Raw genomic sequence first — 21,870 nt, forward strand, 5'->3', positions numbered from 1 at the left:
TGTAATGTTGTAGATAAGCCCCTGATGTATCCTAAAAGATGAGAAAAAGAGGTTATACTCACCCAGGGGCGGTCCCGCTGCTGGTCGGGTCGGCACCTCCTAGCTTCATCGGATGACATTCTCTTCTTGTCTTCAGGCTGCGGCTCCGGCGCAGGAGCACTTTGTCTGCCCTGTTGAGGGCAGAGCAAAGTACTGCAGTGCGCAGGCCTCACTGACCTTTCCTCAACAGGGCAGACAAACTACGCCCGCGCCGGAGCTGGAGCCCCAGCCTGAAGACAAGAAGAGGACGTCATCTGATCAAAAGTGGTATCAATAAAAACGTCAGCTCGGCACGCAAAAAATAAGCCCTCCCCCAACCCGAGGCCCCGAAAAATGGAGACGCTACGGGTATTGGAAAATGGTGCAATTTTTTTTTTTTTAGCAAAGTTTGGAATTTTGTTTTTTTTTTTCACCACTTAGATAAAAGAGAACCTAGACATGTTTGATGTCGATGAACTCGTAATGACCTGGAGAATCATAATGGCAGGTCAGTTTTAGCATTTAGTGAACCTAGTAAAAAAGCCAAAACAAAAAACAAGTGTGGGATTGCACTTTTTTTTTGCAATTTCACCGCACTTGGAATTTTTTCCCATTTTGTAGTACACGACATGCTAAAACCAATGATGTCGTTCAAAAGTGCAACTCGTTTCGCAAAAAATAAGCCCTCACGTGGCCATATTGACGGAAAATAAAAAAGTTATGGCTATGGGAAGGAGGTGAGCGAAAAACAGAAACAGAAAAATGGAAAATCCCAAGGTCATGCAGGTGTTAATGTCTGCAGATATTTCTATATACATTTGTGAACAGCAACAGTTGCCCCTTTTATAATCTTAACTCAAGTTTGCCACTACTATCCTTTACATACTTGCAGCATATGAAAAATGTCACTCCACACAAGTGGAAGGCGAAATATCGGTCCGCTTCCTAGAAGACCGGGTGATGCAAATACTAAAATAAGCCAGAAGAGGAGGGTGAAGAAGTATCTAAGATTAATGCAAGGAACAGCAAAAAGCAGAATGGTGAATTGCATCCTCCTCCAAAGCAACAGTAGAATATGCACAGGACGGCACTGACGTATACGGGGAGTGGACACCCGTATATCGGATGATGAAAGATTGGCGATTGCTTCCTATTAACGGCAGCGAGTCCCAGTGCTCATTAGCCAATGACAGACCCGAGAAATCTCCCATAGCGGATGAGATAAACACTAAACATAGATTAGTAATATTGGCCATATGGGTGTAGTCAGATCCATATAATTATGGTAACATTACCCCACTGACTTCTATTCCTTGGTGCAACCGGCAGATAAATAAGAGAAAGTTCCAAGAAAGACCTAAGCACTGCACCGTGCAGAGCGGAGCCCTACAGGTCACACTCGTCTCATGCCATAAATATTTTAGCTTTCTCGTTAAAATGGCTTTCCCTAGAATTTTCATAGGCTCAGTCTTTTCCAAACTTTGCAGAAATCAATAGAACAAGAATATAAGATTATATTATAATCAGAAATCTTTCACTCACATCCTGGACTGATCATTTATTGATCAGAGTTTAGCTGCTTATTGAAGTCTATGGAGATGAGAGAATCAGAGAATCAGGCTGTGTGCACACGATGCAGATTTAGTGCAGATCTGCCGCTTTTTTTTTTCCACGCAGAAACGTTACAGAACCGCACTGTGATTTACAATACAATGTAAATCAATGTGAAAAAAGCTGTACACATGGTGCACAAAAATCCGTGCAGAAACGCTGCAGATTTCAAAGAAGTGCATGTCACTTCTTTTGTGCGGATCTGCGGCGTTTCTGCACCCCTCCATTAATAGAAATCCGCAGTGGTAAAAACTACAGAAAATCCACACAAAATCCGCATCAATTCCGCACTAAATCCGCATAAAAACTGCAGCTGCGGATTCTGCCAAGAAATGCGGATTTTGTGCAGAAAATTCTGCACCTCTTTTCTTACGTGTGCACATAGCCTCAAGCTGCTGCTCTTTAGTAGATGCTTCTCACCCTGCAGGATAATGTCCTCTGTGCGTCTGGTGCTGAACATGAGCTACAGACACAGGGGAGCAGGAATCCCTCATGTCTGTGTGCAGGCATCACAGCAGTGAGTCTTCATCCTCTAGGTCAGAGATAACTGAAAATTAGAGATGGAGTCTGCAGAGGGGGAAACTGCAGAGAAATATAGAGTTAAAGTAATAATGGCCAGAAAGAGTGTTATTCCTTGTCTGGATACACAGGATAGCTTATTCTGAAAAGTCACCTGAATGAGAAAGGTTTGTCTGACAGTACTGATTAAAAATAAAGGGATGCTCACTACTTAGTGTCTGCGGGCGCTTTCCCCCCCTCCCCCCAATGGATCCAGAGCCCCCTGCTGCGGAGATCTCTGCAGGCACAGAATGTGCAGTTTTCCCTATTCGCAAGTTCCAACACAGATGCAGCCAATCACTTGTGAATAGAAGAATGTGTACTCAGAGAAATATCACAATGATGCGCTCTCCTAGTCAAGTGATTGCTGCAGCGGTGCTGTGAATTCTTGATAAGGCAAACACCACTTCTGGAGTGGGCCGACATCTCCCGAGCAGCCTGCTCAAATTCCATGGGAGCGCTGGAAGGAGACTGATTACATTTAGATATAGATTATACACAGCTAAAAATAAATAAAGGGAACACCAAAATCCCACATCCTAAATATCACTGAATGGAATATTACAGTTGCAAGTCTTTATTCACTACATAAGGGAATGCGTTGCGAACAATAAAATCGAAAAATGATCAATGTAAATCAAAATCAATATCCCATGGAAGTATGGATTTGGAATGAAACTCAAGATGAAGTGAAAAATCAAATTAGAGGCTGATCCAACTTTAGTGGAAATGCCATAAGACAAGGAAATCATGCTCAGTAGTGTGTGTGGCCTCCACGTGCCTGTATGACCTCCCTACTGTACAATACCTGGGCATGGTGCGGATGAGGCGACAGATGGTCTCCTGAGGGATCTCCTCCAAGACCTGGACTAAAGCATCCGCCAACTCCTGGACAGTCTATGGTGTAACATGACATCGGTGGATGGTGCGAGACATGATGTCCCAGACGTGCTCAATCAGATTCAGATCTGGGGACCAGGCAGGCCTGTCCACAGCTTCAATGCCTTCATCATGCAGGAATTGCTGACCCGTCAACCACATGAGGCCTAAAGGTACCTTCACACATAACGATATTGTTAACGATATCGTTGCTTTTTGTGACGTAGCAACGATATCGTTAATGAAATCATTATGTGTGACAGCGACCAACGATCAGGCCCCTGCTGGGAGATCGTTGGTCGCTGAATAAAGTCCAGAACTTTATTTCGTCGCTGGACTCCTCCTGACATCGCTGGATCGGCGTGTGTGACACCGATCCAGCGATGTCTTCACTGGTAACCAGGGTAAACATTGGGTAACTAAGCGCAGGGCCACGCTTAGTAACCCGATGTTTACCCTGGTTACCATCCTAAAAGTAAAAAAAACAAACACTACATACTTAACTACCGCTGTCTGTCCTCCAGCGCTGTGCTCTGCACTCCTCCTGTACTGGCTGTGAGCGTCGGTCAGCCGGAAAGCAGAGCGGTGACGTCACCACTCTGCTTTCCGGCCGCTGTGCTCACAGCCAGTACAGGAGGAGTGCAGAGCACAGCGCTGGAGGACAGACAGCGGAAGGTAAGTATGTAGCGTTTGTTTTTTTTTACTTTTAGGATGGTAACCAGGGTAAACATCGGGTTACTAAGCGCGGCCCTGTGCTTAGTTACCCGATGTTTACCCTGGTTACCGGCATCGTTGGTCGCTGGAGAGCTGTCTGTGTGACAGCTCTCCAGCGACCAAACAGCGACGCTGCAGCGATCCGGATCGTTGTCGGTATCGCTGCAGCGTCGCTTAATGTGAAGGGGCCTTAAGATTGTCATGTGTCAGAAGAAACCCAGGGAGTCCAGTGTACCAGCATATGGTCTCACAATGGGTTTGAGGGTCTCATCCCGGGACCCAGCAGTCAGGGTACCTGCCTGGCGAGCACATGGAGGGCTGTGCGGCCCTCCAAAGAAATGCCTCCCTACACCATTACTGACCCACTGCCAAACCGCTCATGCTGGAGGATGTTGCAGGCAGCAGATCGCTCTCCACGGCGTCTCCAGACTGTCACATGTGCTCAGTGTGAACCTGCTCTCATCCGTGAAGAGCACAGCACCGACGTCGAATCTGTCAATCCTGGTGTTTTCTGGCAAATGCCTATCAGCCTGCACGGTGTTGGGCTGTAAGGATTACACCCACTTGTGGACGTCGGGCCCTCATTCCACCCTCATGGAGTCTGTTTCTGACAGTTTGAGCAGACACATGGATGTTATGTTAGTGGCCTACCTGAGGTCATTCTACAGGACTCTGCCAGTGCGCCTCCTGTTCCTCCTTGCACAAAGGAGGAGATAGGGGTCACGCTGCTGGGTTGTTGCTCTCTTATAACTGCCTCCATGTCTCCTGGTGTACTAGCCTGTCTCCTGGTATACTAGCCTGTCTCCTGGTATCTGCTCCATGCTCTAGACCAGAGGTCCCCAACGTTTCTGACCTTGAGAGCCACATTCAGCTCCGAGAGAGGGTCGCGAGCCACATTCAGCTCCTGCTCCCCTCACAATAGTGGCAACCAAAGCCCCCATTACAGGAATAATGATAACCAAAACTTTTCCACAAAAATCAATCACCCCAAAGCAGTATACAAAGATCCAGAGGTTCCTACAATACTCTCCATTCAGTATTCTCCTATAAAGCACTCCCAATACACTGTCACATCCAGCTTAAAACATCTCCTCTGACAGGTGGTGCCATCTTGTCTCCAGCGTACCATACTTAAATTATTTCAACCCCCGCTTCCCCACTCCCGAGACCAGGATATATGCATCCAGATCTCCTCTTTTGTGCAGGGCTACTCAAAAAATTCATCATTTTCAGATGTGCTCCTCAATATCTGTTTGCTAGAACTGGAGCTAATGCAGCAAGCTGACAGGTAGCCACAATTCATGGGACCGCAAGCCACATGTGGCTCCCGAGCTACAGGTTGGGGACCCCTGCTCTAGACACTTTGACAGACACAGCTACCCTTTTTGCCACAGCTTGCATTGATGTGCCATACTGCAAGAGATGCACTACCTGTGCAACCTATGTGGGTTGTAGACACCCCCTCATACTACTGTACAGTACCTCCTCTAGGGGTGGAAAGGAATGACAAAATGCAAAAATGACCAAAACAGCCAAAAACGATGTGAACAGAGAAATGGTCTGTTGTCATCCCCTGCAGAACCATTCCTTTATAGGGGGTGTCTTGTTAATTGTCTATCACTTCTACCTGTCTGTTCCATTTACACAATAGCAGGAGAAATGGATTCACAATCAGTGTTGCTTCATAACTAGACAGATTCATTTCACAGAAGTGTGATTGACTTGGAGTTAGGGTACCGTCACACAGCGGCATTTTGATCGCTACGACGGCACGATTCGTGACGTTCCAGCGATATACTTACGATCTCGCTGTGTCTGACACGCTACTGCAATCAGGGACCCCGCTGAGAATCGTACGTCGTAGCAGATCGTTTGAAACTTTCTTTCGTCATCAAGTGTCCCGCTGTGGCGGCATGATCGCATCGTGTAACAAAGGTGTGCACGATATTGTATACGATGTGCGCATAGTAACCAACGGCTTCTACATCGCAAACACGTCATGAAATTATCGCTCCAGCGTCATGCATTGCGAAGTGTGACCGCAGTCTACGACGCTGGAGCGATAATGGTGCGATGCTGGAGCGTCACGGATCGTGCCGTCGTTGCGAACAAAGTGCCACTGTGAGACGGCAGCCTTACATTTTGTTGTTTAGGTGTTCCTTTTATATTTTTTTTTCGTATATAAATTATATTTTATTGTTGGACAATCTCCTTCGGGACTAAAGATCTTATTGTAAGATGACCCAGAGAAAAAAACGCATCAAAAGACAATGTGGAGTTATATATCTGGGCTGCAATTATATGTATAAGTGGGCAATATGGAAAAAAGGAAATATTAGGACAGTTTGTGTCGATAGTAAATTCCTTCCTGCATTCTCATCTGGAGACCACAGACACTTATAAAAGAATGACTTTAGAATGTTTTTGTTTCAGCTACTTACCATTTTTAAAATCACTGCTTGAGGTCAGTGAATTGAATCAGTCAAAGAAAAGAGGCACAGGAATGTTTCTTACATGGTGGGTTACAATTGTATCCAGTGCAAAGGATCATGGGCCCAACAGCCAAATTCCAAACAGACATTGTAACAACCCATCAGGACACACAGAAAGGGAACTGGGATAACTAGTTGGACATTTCCTTGAAGGTTTATTATATACTAGATGGTGGCCCGATTCTAAAGGTACCGTCACACTAAGCGAGGCTGCAGCGATACCAACAACGATGTCGATCACTGCAGCGCGCTGTTTGGTCGCTGGAGAGCTGTCACACAGACCGCTCTCCAGCGACCAACGATCCCGAAGTCCCCGGGTAACCATCGGGTTACTAAGCACAGGGCCGCGCTTAGTAACCCGATGTTTACCCTGGTTACCGTTGTAAATGTAAAAAAACAAACACTACATACTTACATTCCCGGTGTCTGGTCACCACTGTGTTATGCATTATGCACAGTGCGGGGCGGGGATTCCAAAGGTGGCTGGCCGCAATGCCCGCGCAGGCGCAGTCTGCAAGCCTGGCTGGGACGTCAGACGGCCAGAGCTTACTGCGTCTGCACAGCACAGCAGTACACTGCGCAGGCGCCGGTTTTGAAACGTACACAGCGCTGAGGGGGCGACACCGAAAGCGAAGGAAGATTGGAGTGACGGCAGAAGAGCGGTTAGAGCTGGGGAGTGAGGACCCGCCTCCCTGGCTAGAGACAGGAATTGTGGCTAAGTATAAAAACGCTTTATTTGGGGTATACTTGAACCTAAAACTAAAAGAGCCACCTTGTTAGAATGCAGCATTACTGCTGCACAAGGTGGCTCTTTTAGTTTATAACGGCTGGAGGGGGGGGTGACATTGACCCTTTAACACATGCAACCTGTGAGCATTGTGTCCTATCCCATCACCCCTTCCCCTCATTTGTCATAAGTAGCATCATAAGAGTCTGAAATGCGCTCATCTTCCTAGCCTCTAAGAACAGACATGAAATGCCAGTTGGGTTTGGTCACACTGGGAAAGTCACACTTTAGCCATATTTCTACTGCAGAGAGGGAGGGAACCAAAAGAGAATGAGGAAGAGCAGGTGAGCCAGGGTAAGCTGAAGAGAGGGAGGGAAGGAGGGATAGCCAGGGGAGAATGAAGAGAGGGAAGGAGGGAGAGCCAGGGTAAGCTGAAGAGAGGGAGGGAAGGAGGGAGAGCCAGGGGAGAATGAAGAGAGGGAGGGAAGGAGGGAGAGCCAGGGTAAGCTGAAGAGAGGGAGGGAAGGAGGGAGAGCCAGGGGAGAATGAAGAGAGGGAGGGAAGGAGGGAGAGCCAGGGGAGAATGAAGAGAGGGAGGGAAGGAGGGAGAGCCAGGGTAAGCTGAAGAGAGGGAGGGAAGGAGGGAGAGCCAGGGTAAGCTGAAGAGAGGGAGGGAAGGAGGGAGAAGAGCCAGGGGAGGATGAAGAGAGGGAAGGATGGAGGGAGAGCAATGGACACTGGAGAGAGGGAGAGCTAAGGAAGAGGGAGGCAAGGCATGGGAAGCCAGAGAAGGAGGGAAGGAGGGAGAGCCAGAGGAGGATGAAGAGGGGGAGGGAAGAGGGGAGTAAAGGAGGGAGAACCAGATGTAGCAAGAGAGGGAGGGAGAGGAAATATCTTGGCTTTTAATGTTAATTTTTGAAAGAGAAAGTTAAGAAACTTTGTAACATTTATTGTCTAAAAAAAAATGCGTCCATAGTATAGAAGGCACTTCAACAACAAAAAACTCCCATATGTGTAATACCCATGGGAATATGAAGAGATCCAATACAAATATTAAAATTCAACTTTATTATATATCAATTAAAAATACCATATAAAAAGCAACATACCATCAAGGGACACCAAGCAGAAAGAAGGCAGGATATTGCACCAAAATTGATTTAAAGGGAATCTGTCACCCCCAAAATCGAGGGTGAGGTAAGCCCACCGGCATCAGGGGCTTATCTACAGCATTCTGTACTGCTGTAGATAAGCACCTGATGCCAGTGGGCTTACCTCACCCTCGATTTTGGGGGTGACAGGTTCACTTTAATTAAACAATGACATGCAGATCATGTGCCAAAAGGCCATCTTATGCAAAACATAAATTTTCAAGTTTATAGGACTACACGTGACCTCTTGCTGCCAGTAATGCTACCTCTATTTATAAGAGTATAACTATCTTGGGCATAATAAACAATCTCTTTCATAGCTATTATAGAATTAATATTGCATCTGATTTTTGGGTGTTATGAATTTTGGGACTGAAACTGCCTTATGTCTTATTTACCGGTACTTATTTATGAGGGGAAACTGTATGGGGATAGTGTTCACATGTAGTTTTACATTGGTCATTAGTTGTACTTATAAGGGGTAACCACATCAAGTTTATAGGACTACACGTATACAATATCTCGAACAATTTAGGTTTTAGCATAAGATGGGCCTTTGGCACATGATTTGCGTGTCATTGGTTACTTAAATCAATTTTGGTGCAATTTTAATATTAATTTGTATTGAATCTTCACATTGCCACAGGTATTACACATGGGAATTTTTTGTTGTTGAACATTTATTGTCTATTAAGTGTGGAAAGAGGATCATTTTGTCACCTTCACCCTCAAGAGCTGCTCAAATCTATTTGCAATGAGGAATCAACTTACATCTGCTCCCTATAGAAGTCTATGAAGAAGTGAGGGAGGGGAGCTGGAAAGAAACAAAACAAGAAAAGTAGCAAGTTGAAACTGCTGATGCTTTTAGTGGAGAAGAATACAAGTCACAATGGACAGAAATGGGGTGATTCCGAGAACTGTAGTTACACCATTTCTTACTTCCTATCGGACAGGTGGTGAGTGGAGGAGGGAATTTGCATTAAGCAGGCCATCCACATTAGATAAAGTTTAAAAAAAAAAGGATTACGAGATGGATAGGAGCAGAGAAAGAGCTATGAAATATTTCATATATACACTTTCAGTTCGTGGTTGAGACTCTGGATAATAGAGGAGGGGTCTGTATCGAGAACCACGGAAAGAAGGAATTGCTGTAACTTTTTAATCTTCTATCTTTAGTGCAACAGATGCAATCAATTTGAGAAAAAATAAAAAATAAATGCAATATCAGAAGGCTACCCGCCATCTTTTTCCAAACTGCAATCTCAGAGCAAAAAACACAAGCGACGCACAGAAGCCCCATCAATGGTCCCCTCTAGCAGTTTCTTGTATTTGATGATCTAATATATTGTGCGTAGGAAGAAGGTGAAAAAAAAAAATCAAAATATATAGGCAGCAAGCGCACAACTGGGATACGGATAATTATCGGTATTAAAAGCACTTTGGGAGCGTGCAGCTATCTGTCCTCTTTGCACCGAGGGAATGATGTGCAACGTCACAGCCTAGGAAGCGCCGGTTGTCGCTCTCCGTCTGCACTGGGCCTTTCAGCACAGAAGGGAACACGTCATTAAAAGGGGAAGGGCACTGAACAGTGCTTAGTCTGTAGAAGTACCGGCCAACACTTCAAGGACAAGGACAGCTATTTAGAATTAATAGTGCAACGTTTAGTAAATAAAACCTTAAAAATGCAGTAAAAAGAAAAAAAGTAGAACATGTGAAAATCCCAATATTTGCAGTAAGGCAACATAAAAAGCCACTTATTAATTGGATTAAAAAAAACATGCAACAGGCGACATTTAATATATTATCACATTATATGTAATGTTATAGCCATAAACGGCATTCAGAAGATGTCACAGATGACTAGATCTGCACATTAGCCATTTTTCAGCCTCCTGCTCACGTCTCCCATAATACTCTGACAAGCTGACCAAGAAACCCCCCCCCCCCCCCATTCCCCTCAAAAAAACACCACTGCTTCTCAGATTTAGGGTATGTGTCCACGGGCTGGATTACATCCGAATTAGCTGCGGATTGAACGCTGCATACAACCGCAGCGTTCAATCCGCAGCATCCAGATGTTACAGCATAGTGGAAAGGATTTTATGAAATATCTCCACTATGCGTTCGAACACGCACCCGGCGACCCTGCGTTTCCGGACACGCGGAGTCTTTTTAGAACGCAGCAGGTCCGTTTACCTTGCGGCAACTCTGCTTCGCCGCAAGCTAAATCACTGGGCCCCATGTATGGGGTGCGGAGATTCCAGATGTGTGCAATGAACACATCTGGAATCACCGCGCATTCAGAAGGGGGCCATCGCCAAGTTTGCATCTCGGCTTTGGGAAAATGGCCGCCGCGATCTCTTCTACGCACGCGCGGCATCCCGCGGCCATTTTCCTGAAGCCCCGTGCAGCAGAGCACTACATCTGCGCACGCGCGGCCCCAGGAAGATGGCCGCCCGCACCGATGAAAGGAATGACAGAGCAGATCGCGCGCTGTGTCTTCACGTGGGCACAGGGAATCCGGACCTTGGACATGCGCACACCACTACGCCACCAACGGAAACCTGGGGAAGAAAAGAACGCTGTGAACACGCCCACCTGACCAGACCAGCCTGATTGACAGGCGAAAACGCCGACTTTGGTAATGTATTTCTCGGCATACATGGGGAATCAGGGTACACTACATACACCATAGTAACGCACAGCACAGGCCCTATTTAACAGTATTTATATCTCAATCTCAAAAAACGGGGTGACAGGTTCCCTTTAAGTCACTGACTCGGGGACCAACAGAGCAGTTTCTTTTCACAAGTTCAGTGCAGCGGCAAATGAAACATTTCACACTGATACAGATACACATGAACTGCAAATGTGAACAGTTCAGATCACAAACTACTATTTGTCAGCTGTTAAGCTGCATTTCTATGATACACAAAAAAATAAAATAAACCCTTGGGGATCCAGCAACCTGAATCTTAACAGTCTTCCAACAGGTGACAATATAGTCACTTTGTACTTCGGCAGCAGCACTGACCACCATGTTACAGCAGAGACTCTGCTCCTTTCCTGACAAGCAGGCAAGAAGCCAATACTAGAGGCTTGGAGGATCACTATGCAAGGACCCGGCTCTCGGATGAGTGACTGAGGATGTGCATCAAGCCGATTATGAGCTGTGCATGTCGCTGTAGACCAACCACCAGGCGGCGCCATACTATACAAAGTACTTAGATCCTATGTATAGCAACAGTAAAGATTCAAAGCCCTGTTCATGTATATTGTGCAGGGTATATCCTCAAAAAGCCCTCTCTTGACCCATCCTCTGTATCGAGCTATCACCCTATTTCACTTCTCCCCTTTGCCTCAAAACTACTGGAACAACACGTCTACCTTGAACTGTCCTCCCATCTATCTTTCTGCTCCCTCTTCGACCGCTTACAATCAGGCTTCCGGTCACACGACACCACTGAAACTGCCCTAACTAAGGTCACCAATGACCTCTTAACCACCAAGAGCAAGCGACACTACTCTGTCCTCCTCCTCGACCTTTCGGCTGCCTTTTGACACAGTGGACCATTCCCTATTATTACAGACCCTCTCATCCCTTGATATCACAGACTTGGCTCTATCCTGGATCTCATCATACCTAACAGACCGTACATTCAGCGTCTCCCACTCACACACCACCTCCTCACCTCGCCCCCTATCTGTCAGAGTCCCACAAGGTTCAGTCCTAGGACCCCTGCTCTTCTCCATTTACACCTTTGGCCTGGGACAGCTCATAGAATCTCATGGCTTTCAGTATCACCTCTATGCTGATGACACACACAGATCTACATCTCTGGACCAGATATCACCTCCCTACTAACCAGAATCCCTCAATGTCTGTCCACTATTTCATCCTTCTTCTCCACTAGATGTCTGAAACTTAACATGGACAAAACAGAATTCATCATCTTTCCCCCATCTCACGCGACCCCCCCCCCCCCCCCAACGAACCTATCCATTACAGTAAATGGCTGCCCACTCTCCCCGGTCCCACAAGCTCGCTGCCTCGGGGTAATCCTTGACGCCGATCTCTCCTTCAAACCACATATCCAAGCCCTTTCCACTTCCTGCCAACTTCAACTCAAAAATATTTCACGGATCCGTACATTCCTAAACCAAGAATCTGCAAAAACTCTAGTCCATGCCCTCATCAGCTCGTGCCTTGACTACTGTAACCTCCTGCTCTGTGGCCTCCCCTCTAACACTCTCGCACCCCTCCAATCTATTCTAAACTCTGCTGCCCGACTAATCCACCTGTCCCCCCGCTATTCCCCGATCTCTCCCCTGTCAATCCCTTCACTGGCTCCCCATTACCCAGAGACTCCAGTACAAAACCCTAACCATGACATACAAAGCCATCCACAACCTGTCTCCTCCATACATCTGTGACCTCGTCTCCCGGTACTTACCTACACGCAACCTCCGATCCTCACAAGATCTCCTTCTCTACTCCCCTCTTATCTCCTCTTCCCACAATCGCATAAAAGATTTCTCCCGCGTATCACCCCTACTCTGGAACCCTCTACCACAACATAGACTCTCACCTACCATCGAAACCTTCAAAAAGAACCTGAAGACCCACCTCTTCCGACAAGCCTATAACCTGCAGTAACCACCGATCGACAAAACCGCTGCATGACCAGCTCTACCCTCGCCTACTGTATTCTCACCCATCCCTTGTAGATTGTGAGCCTTCGCAGGCAGGGTCCTCTCTCCTCCTGTACCAGTTGTGACTTTATTGTTCAAGATTATTGTACTTGTTTTTATTATGTATACCCCTCCTCACATGTAAAGCGCCATGGAATAAATGGCGCTATAATACAGATTATAGGATATATATATGTTAATCCCCATGAGGGATTTTAAATAGTGGCTACTAAGAGCTGATGGTCAGGCAGAACGATGGGCTGCGATGCTCCACGCCTCACTCACTCATTACACAGACCCAGGCCAATACCTATGAGCAAGGCTGCAGTTCGGTCCCGTGGGAATGGGCTGCAGCTGGGACAAATGTGACCGATTACATATTTGTTTTCTATTTCTAATTACTGTAACTTTAGATGGATTGTAAAAAAATATTTTAAGGAAACAAGGAACCATGGAGGACCCCATTAAGGTTTCTGGAAAACTATATAATGGTCTAAAAGATATTTGCTTTCAAGGGGAAAAAAAAGATACTTTTTTTTTTTTTTTTGGATTCCAAAAACATCCTCCCAACATAGAGAAGCAATAAAAAAATGCAATATGTAAAAAAATATATATAATTTTTTTTTAACATAATAGCTTTTATTTTAGTAAATAATTTTTCTCTTGATCTTTAAAGGCGACCCTCAACCATTCATTTACGGTTTGAAAAATAATTCAACTGTACTTTTGACACTGAAACTGCAGAAAATGAAACAGTGGGAAAGTTGGCATGGTTTCCTGGTTATCAGTATTCATGTGAAGTAAATATAATTATATAATGAATATAAGCAGCATATAGTGAGCAGCAGTAGGATGAGGTAGGAGGGGGGAGAAAGTACAAAAGTTATTCACAACAGCAGCCCCCTCCTCTTCAGCGCACACTCACCATATTGTGAAATAGGCGGGTGGGCAGTGTCAGTGCGCAGACATACAATGAGGGGTGCCTTCTCTGAGAACAAGTGATTGAATCTGTCTTGGCCCAGGCAGCCACCATTTGCATAGCTTAAGAAGAGTGGGGAAAAAAAAAAAAAAGTGTAATATGTGCAGGCATAAGAAAAAAAGTGCATGACTCCTATATGATGGAGTAAGAAAAAAGCAGCCCTCAAATGGTTAAAGCGGTCACAATGCAAGGAGCATAGGAAACAGAAGAAATGGGAATTTACGTTTATTTTAATTAGTCCATGCATTTCTCCAGCAGGCAGTCTCAGATAATACACCTTCCAGCAAAGTCAACACCCTTCATTGACAAAAGGTGCTAGACGACAAACGCATGGCCAACTCCAATACACTGCATTAGCAAAAAAATGCTGCACAAGCCGACACGCCGGCCAAATACGCTCAAAGGGATTATCCTATGGAATATATGCAGACCGGGGCCATTTCTGAACAAATTCCCCAATGGTGGCGCTCATTACAATCAGCCTTTAATATCAAGAATGAAGTCTGGGCCAGACAGCTCCGAGCTGCTCTCATCCACTGCAGCAGCCGCACTCCACACAAATCTAGGGTATACTGTAGGGAAAAATTACCATTGGGATTTGCATTATTCACCCCATGTGCCTCCAGCTGCATGTCTCACAAGCACCCGACATTGCAGGGAGGAGCATCCAGGGCTACATTCGCAGGGAACATTTGTCCCATTTGCCATTCCCTCTCTGAACGCTAGGTGCACTTTCATTACTCCCCATTTAAATCGTCACCTACATGTAGGATGACAACAGCAGCGAGAAATCGCCAAAGTATTCCCCTCTAGCAAAAGTGCACCCGCCCCACAATGGCCTAAACGCTTCACTCTTGCGCGTGCAAGAAAATAGAGGCTCTTCTCTCCAAAATTGAAATCAGTGAGGTATTAACATTAATGCAAAAATCTGTACTGTCCCCACCAGCTAGGATGTAGCATTTACAGTATTTGGCTGCCGTCACACTAGCAGTATTTGGTCAGTATTTTACGTCAGTATTTGTAGCCAAAACCAGGAGTGGAACAAATAGAGGAAAAGTATAATAGAAACATATGCACCACTTCTGTATTATCACCCACTCCTGGTTTTGCCTTACAAATACTGATGTAAAATACTGACCAAATACTGCGAGTGTGACGGCAGCCTGATACAGGGGTATTGAGAAGAAATGACCAGATCTCTGCAATCCCCCCACAGCTTCGATTCTTACAAGGTTGTAATATTCAGATGGGATATGTAACTAGTCGGCGCAGATCTCCCCGCAACATTTACAATCAGATTACATTTATGTGCAAAAAAAAAAGTAACAATAAAACAAAGACAAGCAAATTACTTTAATACACAGCAAAGCTCATTGTTTATATCTCCCTGCTTCCCTGAATACCCGACCCTCTGTAGTGATGTCTGTTGTGTCTCTTAAATTTCCTGGCAACATAAAATGTTTTGTTTGTTTTTTTCAATCAGAAAGGGAAATTTTCTTTCTTAATCCTATCAATTTAATCAATCTAGAATAAATTTAAACTGTGAAACATTGAGGGGGATTTACAGGACTTTTTTTTCTGTGCCCCCTGCTGTCCACATGTGGAATTACAGGAGATAAGAGCTGCAGCGTGGCAGCAAGTGCTGGAGAGTTTGAGGCTACCACCGCGGCACATCTCAGGACTTTTGCTCTTTGTATTCGTTTTACATCTACTGATGAAACATTACAAGGAAATAATGATAAAAACTCTGCAAATGAGGAATAAACCAGAACTGGACTAGACAGGACATAAATACAATGTCACCTAAATATGCCAGGATATAGAACACTTAGAAACATTGGCTGCAACAAAGTGCACAAGCAGCACTGTACATGTAAGGAGAACTGCAATCACACAGCTAAAAGGGGAGAGGGGTAAGCATCCAACTTTTCCAGGGTTTCACAGGCTGGAAAACCCAACTTGCCCAAATTTTAAGACCCATATTAAGGGAGTGTATTGCATTAAGGGAAGCAGATTGTCACACAGATTTTAGGTAGGTTACACGGGAGGCACCCAACCTTTCCGGCCTGATAACTACATGGAAGAGGACAGGTAGTCACCCAGCTATCTAGACAAGTCTATATTAGCCGTTTTAAGACTCAGAAGACTGGGAAAGCTGGGTGACTACCAGTACTTTTCCCATAAATGAGACTCCGGTTCAGAAAGTTGGATTACTTTATAGTCCACTCTGAAAGTAGACTACAATCAGCTCTTACAGATATTGCCTCTAGGAAAGCTGGGTGACTACCTCATCTCCCTTGTACATATTAACTCTGGGAAAAATTGGGCAAGTACAGTTTTCTGTCAGTTACTGCAAAAAAAAAAAAAAAAAACTGGGTTACTAATCTGGTCTTGTTTCAATGCCCCTGAAAAAGCTTGGCGAATACCACTCATGGTAATGGCCCTTGGTAAAGATGTACGACTGTCCACGTCTCCATTATAGCTATGGCCTTTGGGAAAAGCTGGGTGACAACCTGTTCTACTTCTAGTATCTACTCACTTTTGGAGAGATAAGGGAATACCACAATGGGCTCTGGAAAAGCTGGATGACTGCCTGCCCCTCCATTATAGTCATGACCCATGAGAAAGCTGGGTGACTGCTGTATAAAGCCATATACCCCTGGAAATCTAAGTGAACACAGCTGACATATGGACTCTGGGAAAGCTGGGCAGTTCTGATCTAACTAGTATCTGTAGACTTTTGTAAAGCTGATGGGATACCACAATGGGTTGTGGGAAACCTGGGTGTCCATTGCACAGGGCTCTGCCCTCCAAAAAAACGTGCGTCTGTCTGCGCCTCCTTTGTAGCTGTGGCCCTCGGAACAGTTGGGTGACTGCCCTGGAAACTTGAGTGAACACTGCTGATGGCTATGGCCTCCTAGGAAAGCTCCCTTACAGCTACAGCCTCCCTGGAAAAGCTGAATACCCGCAGTGCCGCCTTATAGCTGTGCTCCCGGGAAAGCTGGGTGACTGCCCGCAGCGCCTCCTTATAGCTGTGCTCCCGGGAAAGCTGGGTGACTGCCCGCAGCGCCTCCTTGTAGCTGTACTCCTGGAAAAGTCGGGTGGCTGCCCGCAGGGCCTCCTTATAGCTATGCTCCCAAAAAAGCTAGGTGACTGCCCACACCTCCTTATAGCTATGCCCCCGGGAAAGCTGGGTGACTGCCCACACCTCCTTATAGCTATGCCCCCAGGAAAGCTGGGTGTCTGCCCTCAGCGCCTCCTTATAGCTGTGCTCCTGGGAAAGCTGGGTGACAGCCTGCACCTCCTGAAAGCTATGCGACTGCCCACACCTCCTTATAGTTATGCCCCTGGGAAAGCTAGGTGACTGCCCACACCTCCTTATAGCTATGCCCCCGGGAAAGCTAGGTAACTGCCCACACCTCCTTATAGCTATGCCCCCGGGAAAGCTAGGTGACTGCCCACACCTCCTTATAGCTATGCCCCCGGGAAAGCTAGGTGACTGCCCACACCTCCTTATAGCTATGCCCCCGGGAAAGCTGGGTGACTGCCCACACCTCCTTATAGCTATGCCCCCAGGAAAGCTGGGTGTCTGCCCTCAGCGCCTCCTTATAGTTGTGCTCCTGGGAAAGCTGGGTGACAGCCTGCACCTCCTGAAAGCTATGCGACTGCCCACACCTCCTTATAGCTATGCCCCTGGGATAGCGGGGTGACTGACTGTTCCATTCCTTGTATTTATAGGCTTTTAGACAGATGAGGGAATTCCATTGTGGGTTCTGGGAAAGCTGAGTACCCACAACACATCACTACCTCAAGTAAAGCTGTACCCGCCCCATTAACTCCTGCAGTGCCACACACAAACAGTTGTGATAAGTGGGGGAACTAGAAAACATTTCTTTACAGTTTTCGCCCCGTCTAACAGGCCCTTCCTCCAGCAGCCCCGGCCAGTCAGGTCGGCGCCACTGCCCCCGGACACAGGAGTTCGAGGCTACCAGCAGCGCACGCCGCACGCTCACTTACCCTGGTCGTACTCCGGCACCACTGCCTGGTACTGGCTGCCCACCCGCATCCCGCCGCCGCCGGCACCTGGAAGAGAGGAGAGGGTGAGGCGGGCTGCTCCCCGGTGGGCCGCACGTCCCGGAGTCCGAGGCTACCACTCACCGTGCTCGTCGTCGCTGGACGCGGTGGAGCTGCTGCCTTCTTCCCACGAGTTGCTGCCATTGCCATTCGGAGCAGTCAAACTTTTGCTGCTGGCGGCGTTATTCCTGCCCCTCCGCTTCCCCGCGCCCTCTGCCCCCTTCTCTATCATGGCTGCGGGCATTTAGAGGGGAGCTCCACTCAGGAGGGGAATTAAAATATAATAAAACCGTGCGTCCGCCGGTGTGCAGCGGGATGATAACCCGAGAGGAGCCGCCGCTCGTGACTGCCGCCTCTGCCGGTGCCGCGCGACTCCCCCACAGAACAAGCGACAACTTTCCCGTCACATCGCCGCCCGCACTAGCTCCACACACTCTGCCTCAGCCACAGCGGCTCGGCCACAACCGAACCCGCTCCTCCAGCTAGTCTCGTCCCTCTCGCATCCCTATTGGTCGCTGAAGAATTTTGGAAGCAAGCCGCGTATCCTTATTGGTTGAGCATGTTGTCGGTCAAAAAAAAAAGAAAAAGCCGGCGCTTCCGTTTGCCTCGCGTTAGGTTGAGGCGCAGCTGCTGTGGGCTTGGGGTTTGCGATCTCTTCGCGCCTTGATATTGGCTGCTTCTTCTTTTTTATTGTGAGGAGGTTTTTTTCTTGTAAAATTCAGTTTGAATGACAAAGAAAAGCCAAAAAGGAAGAAAAACAAGAGCTGGAGGGAAAAGAAACGGCGGCAGCTGGAGAGAAAGGGAAAGAATGAGAAGTGGAGGGACTACTTTTTTGGTTAAATGATGGCGGAAGGATACGGAATTCACTTCATATAATAAGAGATGATGGGGGAGTAGTGGTTGTAAAATTAATTTTTACCAATTTCTCAAATTAGTTGTTAATTTCGGATCAGGGAGGATGAAAACAGCGACGAGGATGGGAAACTGAGCTTAGGAGGATTTTGGAGTGTTGTTGAAGGATCCAGTTCCAAAGAAGTTCTGCAGCTTCTGTTCCCAGGGTCTTTTAATGATGCGGCGAAATATATGATGATTCCATAACACCCCACATGCCGTATGATGCTCTTACAACACCCCTCCACACAGTAAGATCCCATCACACCCCCACACACAGTATGAGGATCCCATAACACCCCCCACACATACTGTATGAGGATCCCATGACACCCCCCACACAGTATAAGGATCCCATAACACCCCACACACACACACAGTATGAGGATCCCATACCATCCCCCACACACACAGTATGAGGATCCCATAACACCCCCACACAGTATGAGGATCCCATAACACCCCCCACACACACCGTATGAGGATCCCATAACACCCCACACAGTATAAGGATCCCATAACACCCCACACACAGTATGAGGATCCCATAACACCCCCATACAGTATAAGGATCCCATAACACCCCACACACACACAGTATGAGGATCCCATAACACCCCACACACACAGTATGAGGATCCCATAACACCCCCCACACACACAGAATGAGGATCCCATAACACCACCCACACACAGAATGAGGATCCCATAACACCCCACACACACACAGTATGAGGATCCCATAACACCCCCATACAGTATAAGGATCCCATAACACCCCCCCCCCCTACACACACACACACAGTATGAGGATCCCATTACACCCCCCCACACACACAGTATGAGGATCCCATAACACCCCCATACAGTATAAGGATCCCATAACACCCCACACACACACAGTATGAGGATCCCATAACGCCCCACATACACAGTATGATGATTCCATAACACCCCACACACACACACAGTATGAGGATCCCATAACACCCCCCGCACACACACACACAATATGAGGAACCCATAACACCCCACACACAGTATGAGGATCCCATATCATCCCAACAGACGCACATCCCACCACACAGTATGCTTATCCCATAACATCCCACCACACAGTATGATGATCCCATAAACACCCCCCACACACAGTATAATGATCCCATAACATCCCCCCACACAGTATGATGCTCTTATAACATCCTTCCACAGAGTATGATGCTCCCATAACACTCAACACACACAGTATGATGCTCTTATAACATCCACACAGTATAATGATTCCATCACACACCCCCACACAGTATGATTCCATCACGCCCCCCCACACAGTATGATGATTCCATAACATCCCCTACACACAGTATGATTCCACCACACCCCCCACACAGTATGACAATCCCATAACGTATCCCACACACAGTATGACGATCCCATAACATCCCCCCACACAGTATGACAATCTCCTCAAAACATCCCCCCACACAGGAACGATGCTTATATAACACAGTAACACATCTCCCTCGCACAGTATAACACATCCCCCTCACACAGTATGATGATTCCATTACACCCCACACAAAATATGATGATCTCATAACATCCCCCCACAGTATGATCCCATAACATCCCACATACACAATATGATGATCCCATAACACCCCCCAAACACACAGAATGATGATCCCATGACTCTCCCCCCAACACACAGAATGATGATCCCATGACTCTCCCCCCCCCCCCACATACACAGTATGATGATCCCATAGTATGGTGATCCCATAACATCCCCCACACACAGTATGATGATCACACACACACACACACACACACACACACACACACACACACACACACACACACACACACACACTAGGAGTTGTAGTTTCATAACAGCTGAATGTTTGGAGTCACTGTACTTGCCAGTCTGGGCATGCTGGAAGTTGCAGTTTCTTAACAGTGGATATTTGTGATAACTGCCTTTGACATGAGGGGAGTTGTAGTCTCGGCGGTTGGGGATCACAGCCCTGGACGTGGTTGTACTTGTCACATCATGCCATCACACTCACTAATAATTGAACTATTTTGGATAGTTTGACATAATTACAAAATGTGTTTTTACCCTCATGAGGTCAAATAAAAATGGAGGCGCTTGTGTGCACAACAAATCTAGAAACATTCAATATTTTGTCCCCAAATGTACAGAAGGAATCCAGCAATCGGCGCCAATCCCCCAGGAGTCACGTGTAATTTATTGGACGGAAATCTATGGGTGACACGTAGATGTGATGGGTGACGTAGAACACGGATTCCAGCTCTGAAGGATCCAGTGCTATGGAGGTGACACTGCATCTCTTCTCTGTGTAGCATACATGGAGCTACTTCCTGTGCAGCCTCTATTCCACCCCCATAAGGTGACATTGCTGAGCTATCACTGGGTGCAGCTGTCCCCTGCAGAACGCCAGGGGTTAACGATCCCAAGGCGCTGAAATGGCAGATTAAGGCGTTATTTGCTCTTGGTTCACAGGGTAATGAAGAGTCGAGTGATTGACCTTCCAGCAATGCAGGAGTTAATGTGAAATGAAAGTATGTAACCAGAGGGAACTTACAGTGATGGATCCGGAGTCCCACTTTAGTGTGGCGCCCATAAACGCCGGGGGCGCGGGCGTAACTATAGTGGGCGCAGGGGCTCCCTGGCCCTGGAGCCCAAAAGATCCCTTTGGCCCAATGAGAAGACCAGCATGACCGTGATATTTCAGGGTCCTAATGGAGATTTTGCATTGGGGCAATCTTGCCTTGCGCAGGCATGTACTACGGAGGACAGAGAATGAACTTCAATCCAATATTGCGGCCAGCATGCGGCCAGCATGCAGCCAGCGGGTAAGGAAAGGGTGAATCAAACACCCGAAAACTCCGCCCATATGACCGAAAACCGTTCCCGCCAAATTCAGGTGACAGGTTCCCTTTAATAAATAAGAAAAAGTGACCATGGTAAAAAAATCATAGCAAATATTGTGGTGCAAAAATGTAAATAAAAGGGATGAGTAGAAAAGATCTCATTTCCTGACACACGGACGATCAATC

General features: G+C 46.7%; 1 protein-coding gene across 1 annotated transcript in view; it reads right to left on the reverse strand.

Moving 5' to 3' along the window:
• RCOR1 (REST corepressor 1) overlaps window positions 1-18,394 on the reverse strand; it is a 34,087-nt gene extending 15,693 nt beyond the window's left edge. Inside the window, exons 1-2 of the mRNA XM_069737810.1 lie at window positions 17,980-18,394; window positions 17,839-17,904 (exon numbers count right to left, since the gene is read on the reverse strand). Of these exons, the coding sequence (XP_069593911.1) occupies window positions 17,839-17,904; window positions 17,980-18,139 (226 nt within the window). The 5' untranslated portion in view covers window positions 18,140-18,394. The remainder of the gene's footprint in view (window positions 1-17,838; window positions 17,905-17,979) is intronic.
• Window positions 18,395-21,870: the final 3,476 nt, after the last annotated feature.

The sequence above is a fragment of the Ranitomeya imitator genome, chromosome 1 (genome assembly GCF_032444005.1).
Source record: "Ranitomeya imitator isolate aRanImi1 chromosome 1, aRanImi1.pri, whole genome shotgun sequence".
Classification (NCBI taxonomy): domain Eukaryota; kingdom Metazoa; phylum Chordata; class Amphibia; order Anura; family Dendrobatidae; genus Ranitomeya; species Ranitomeya imitator.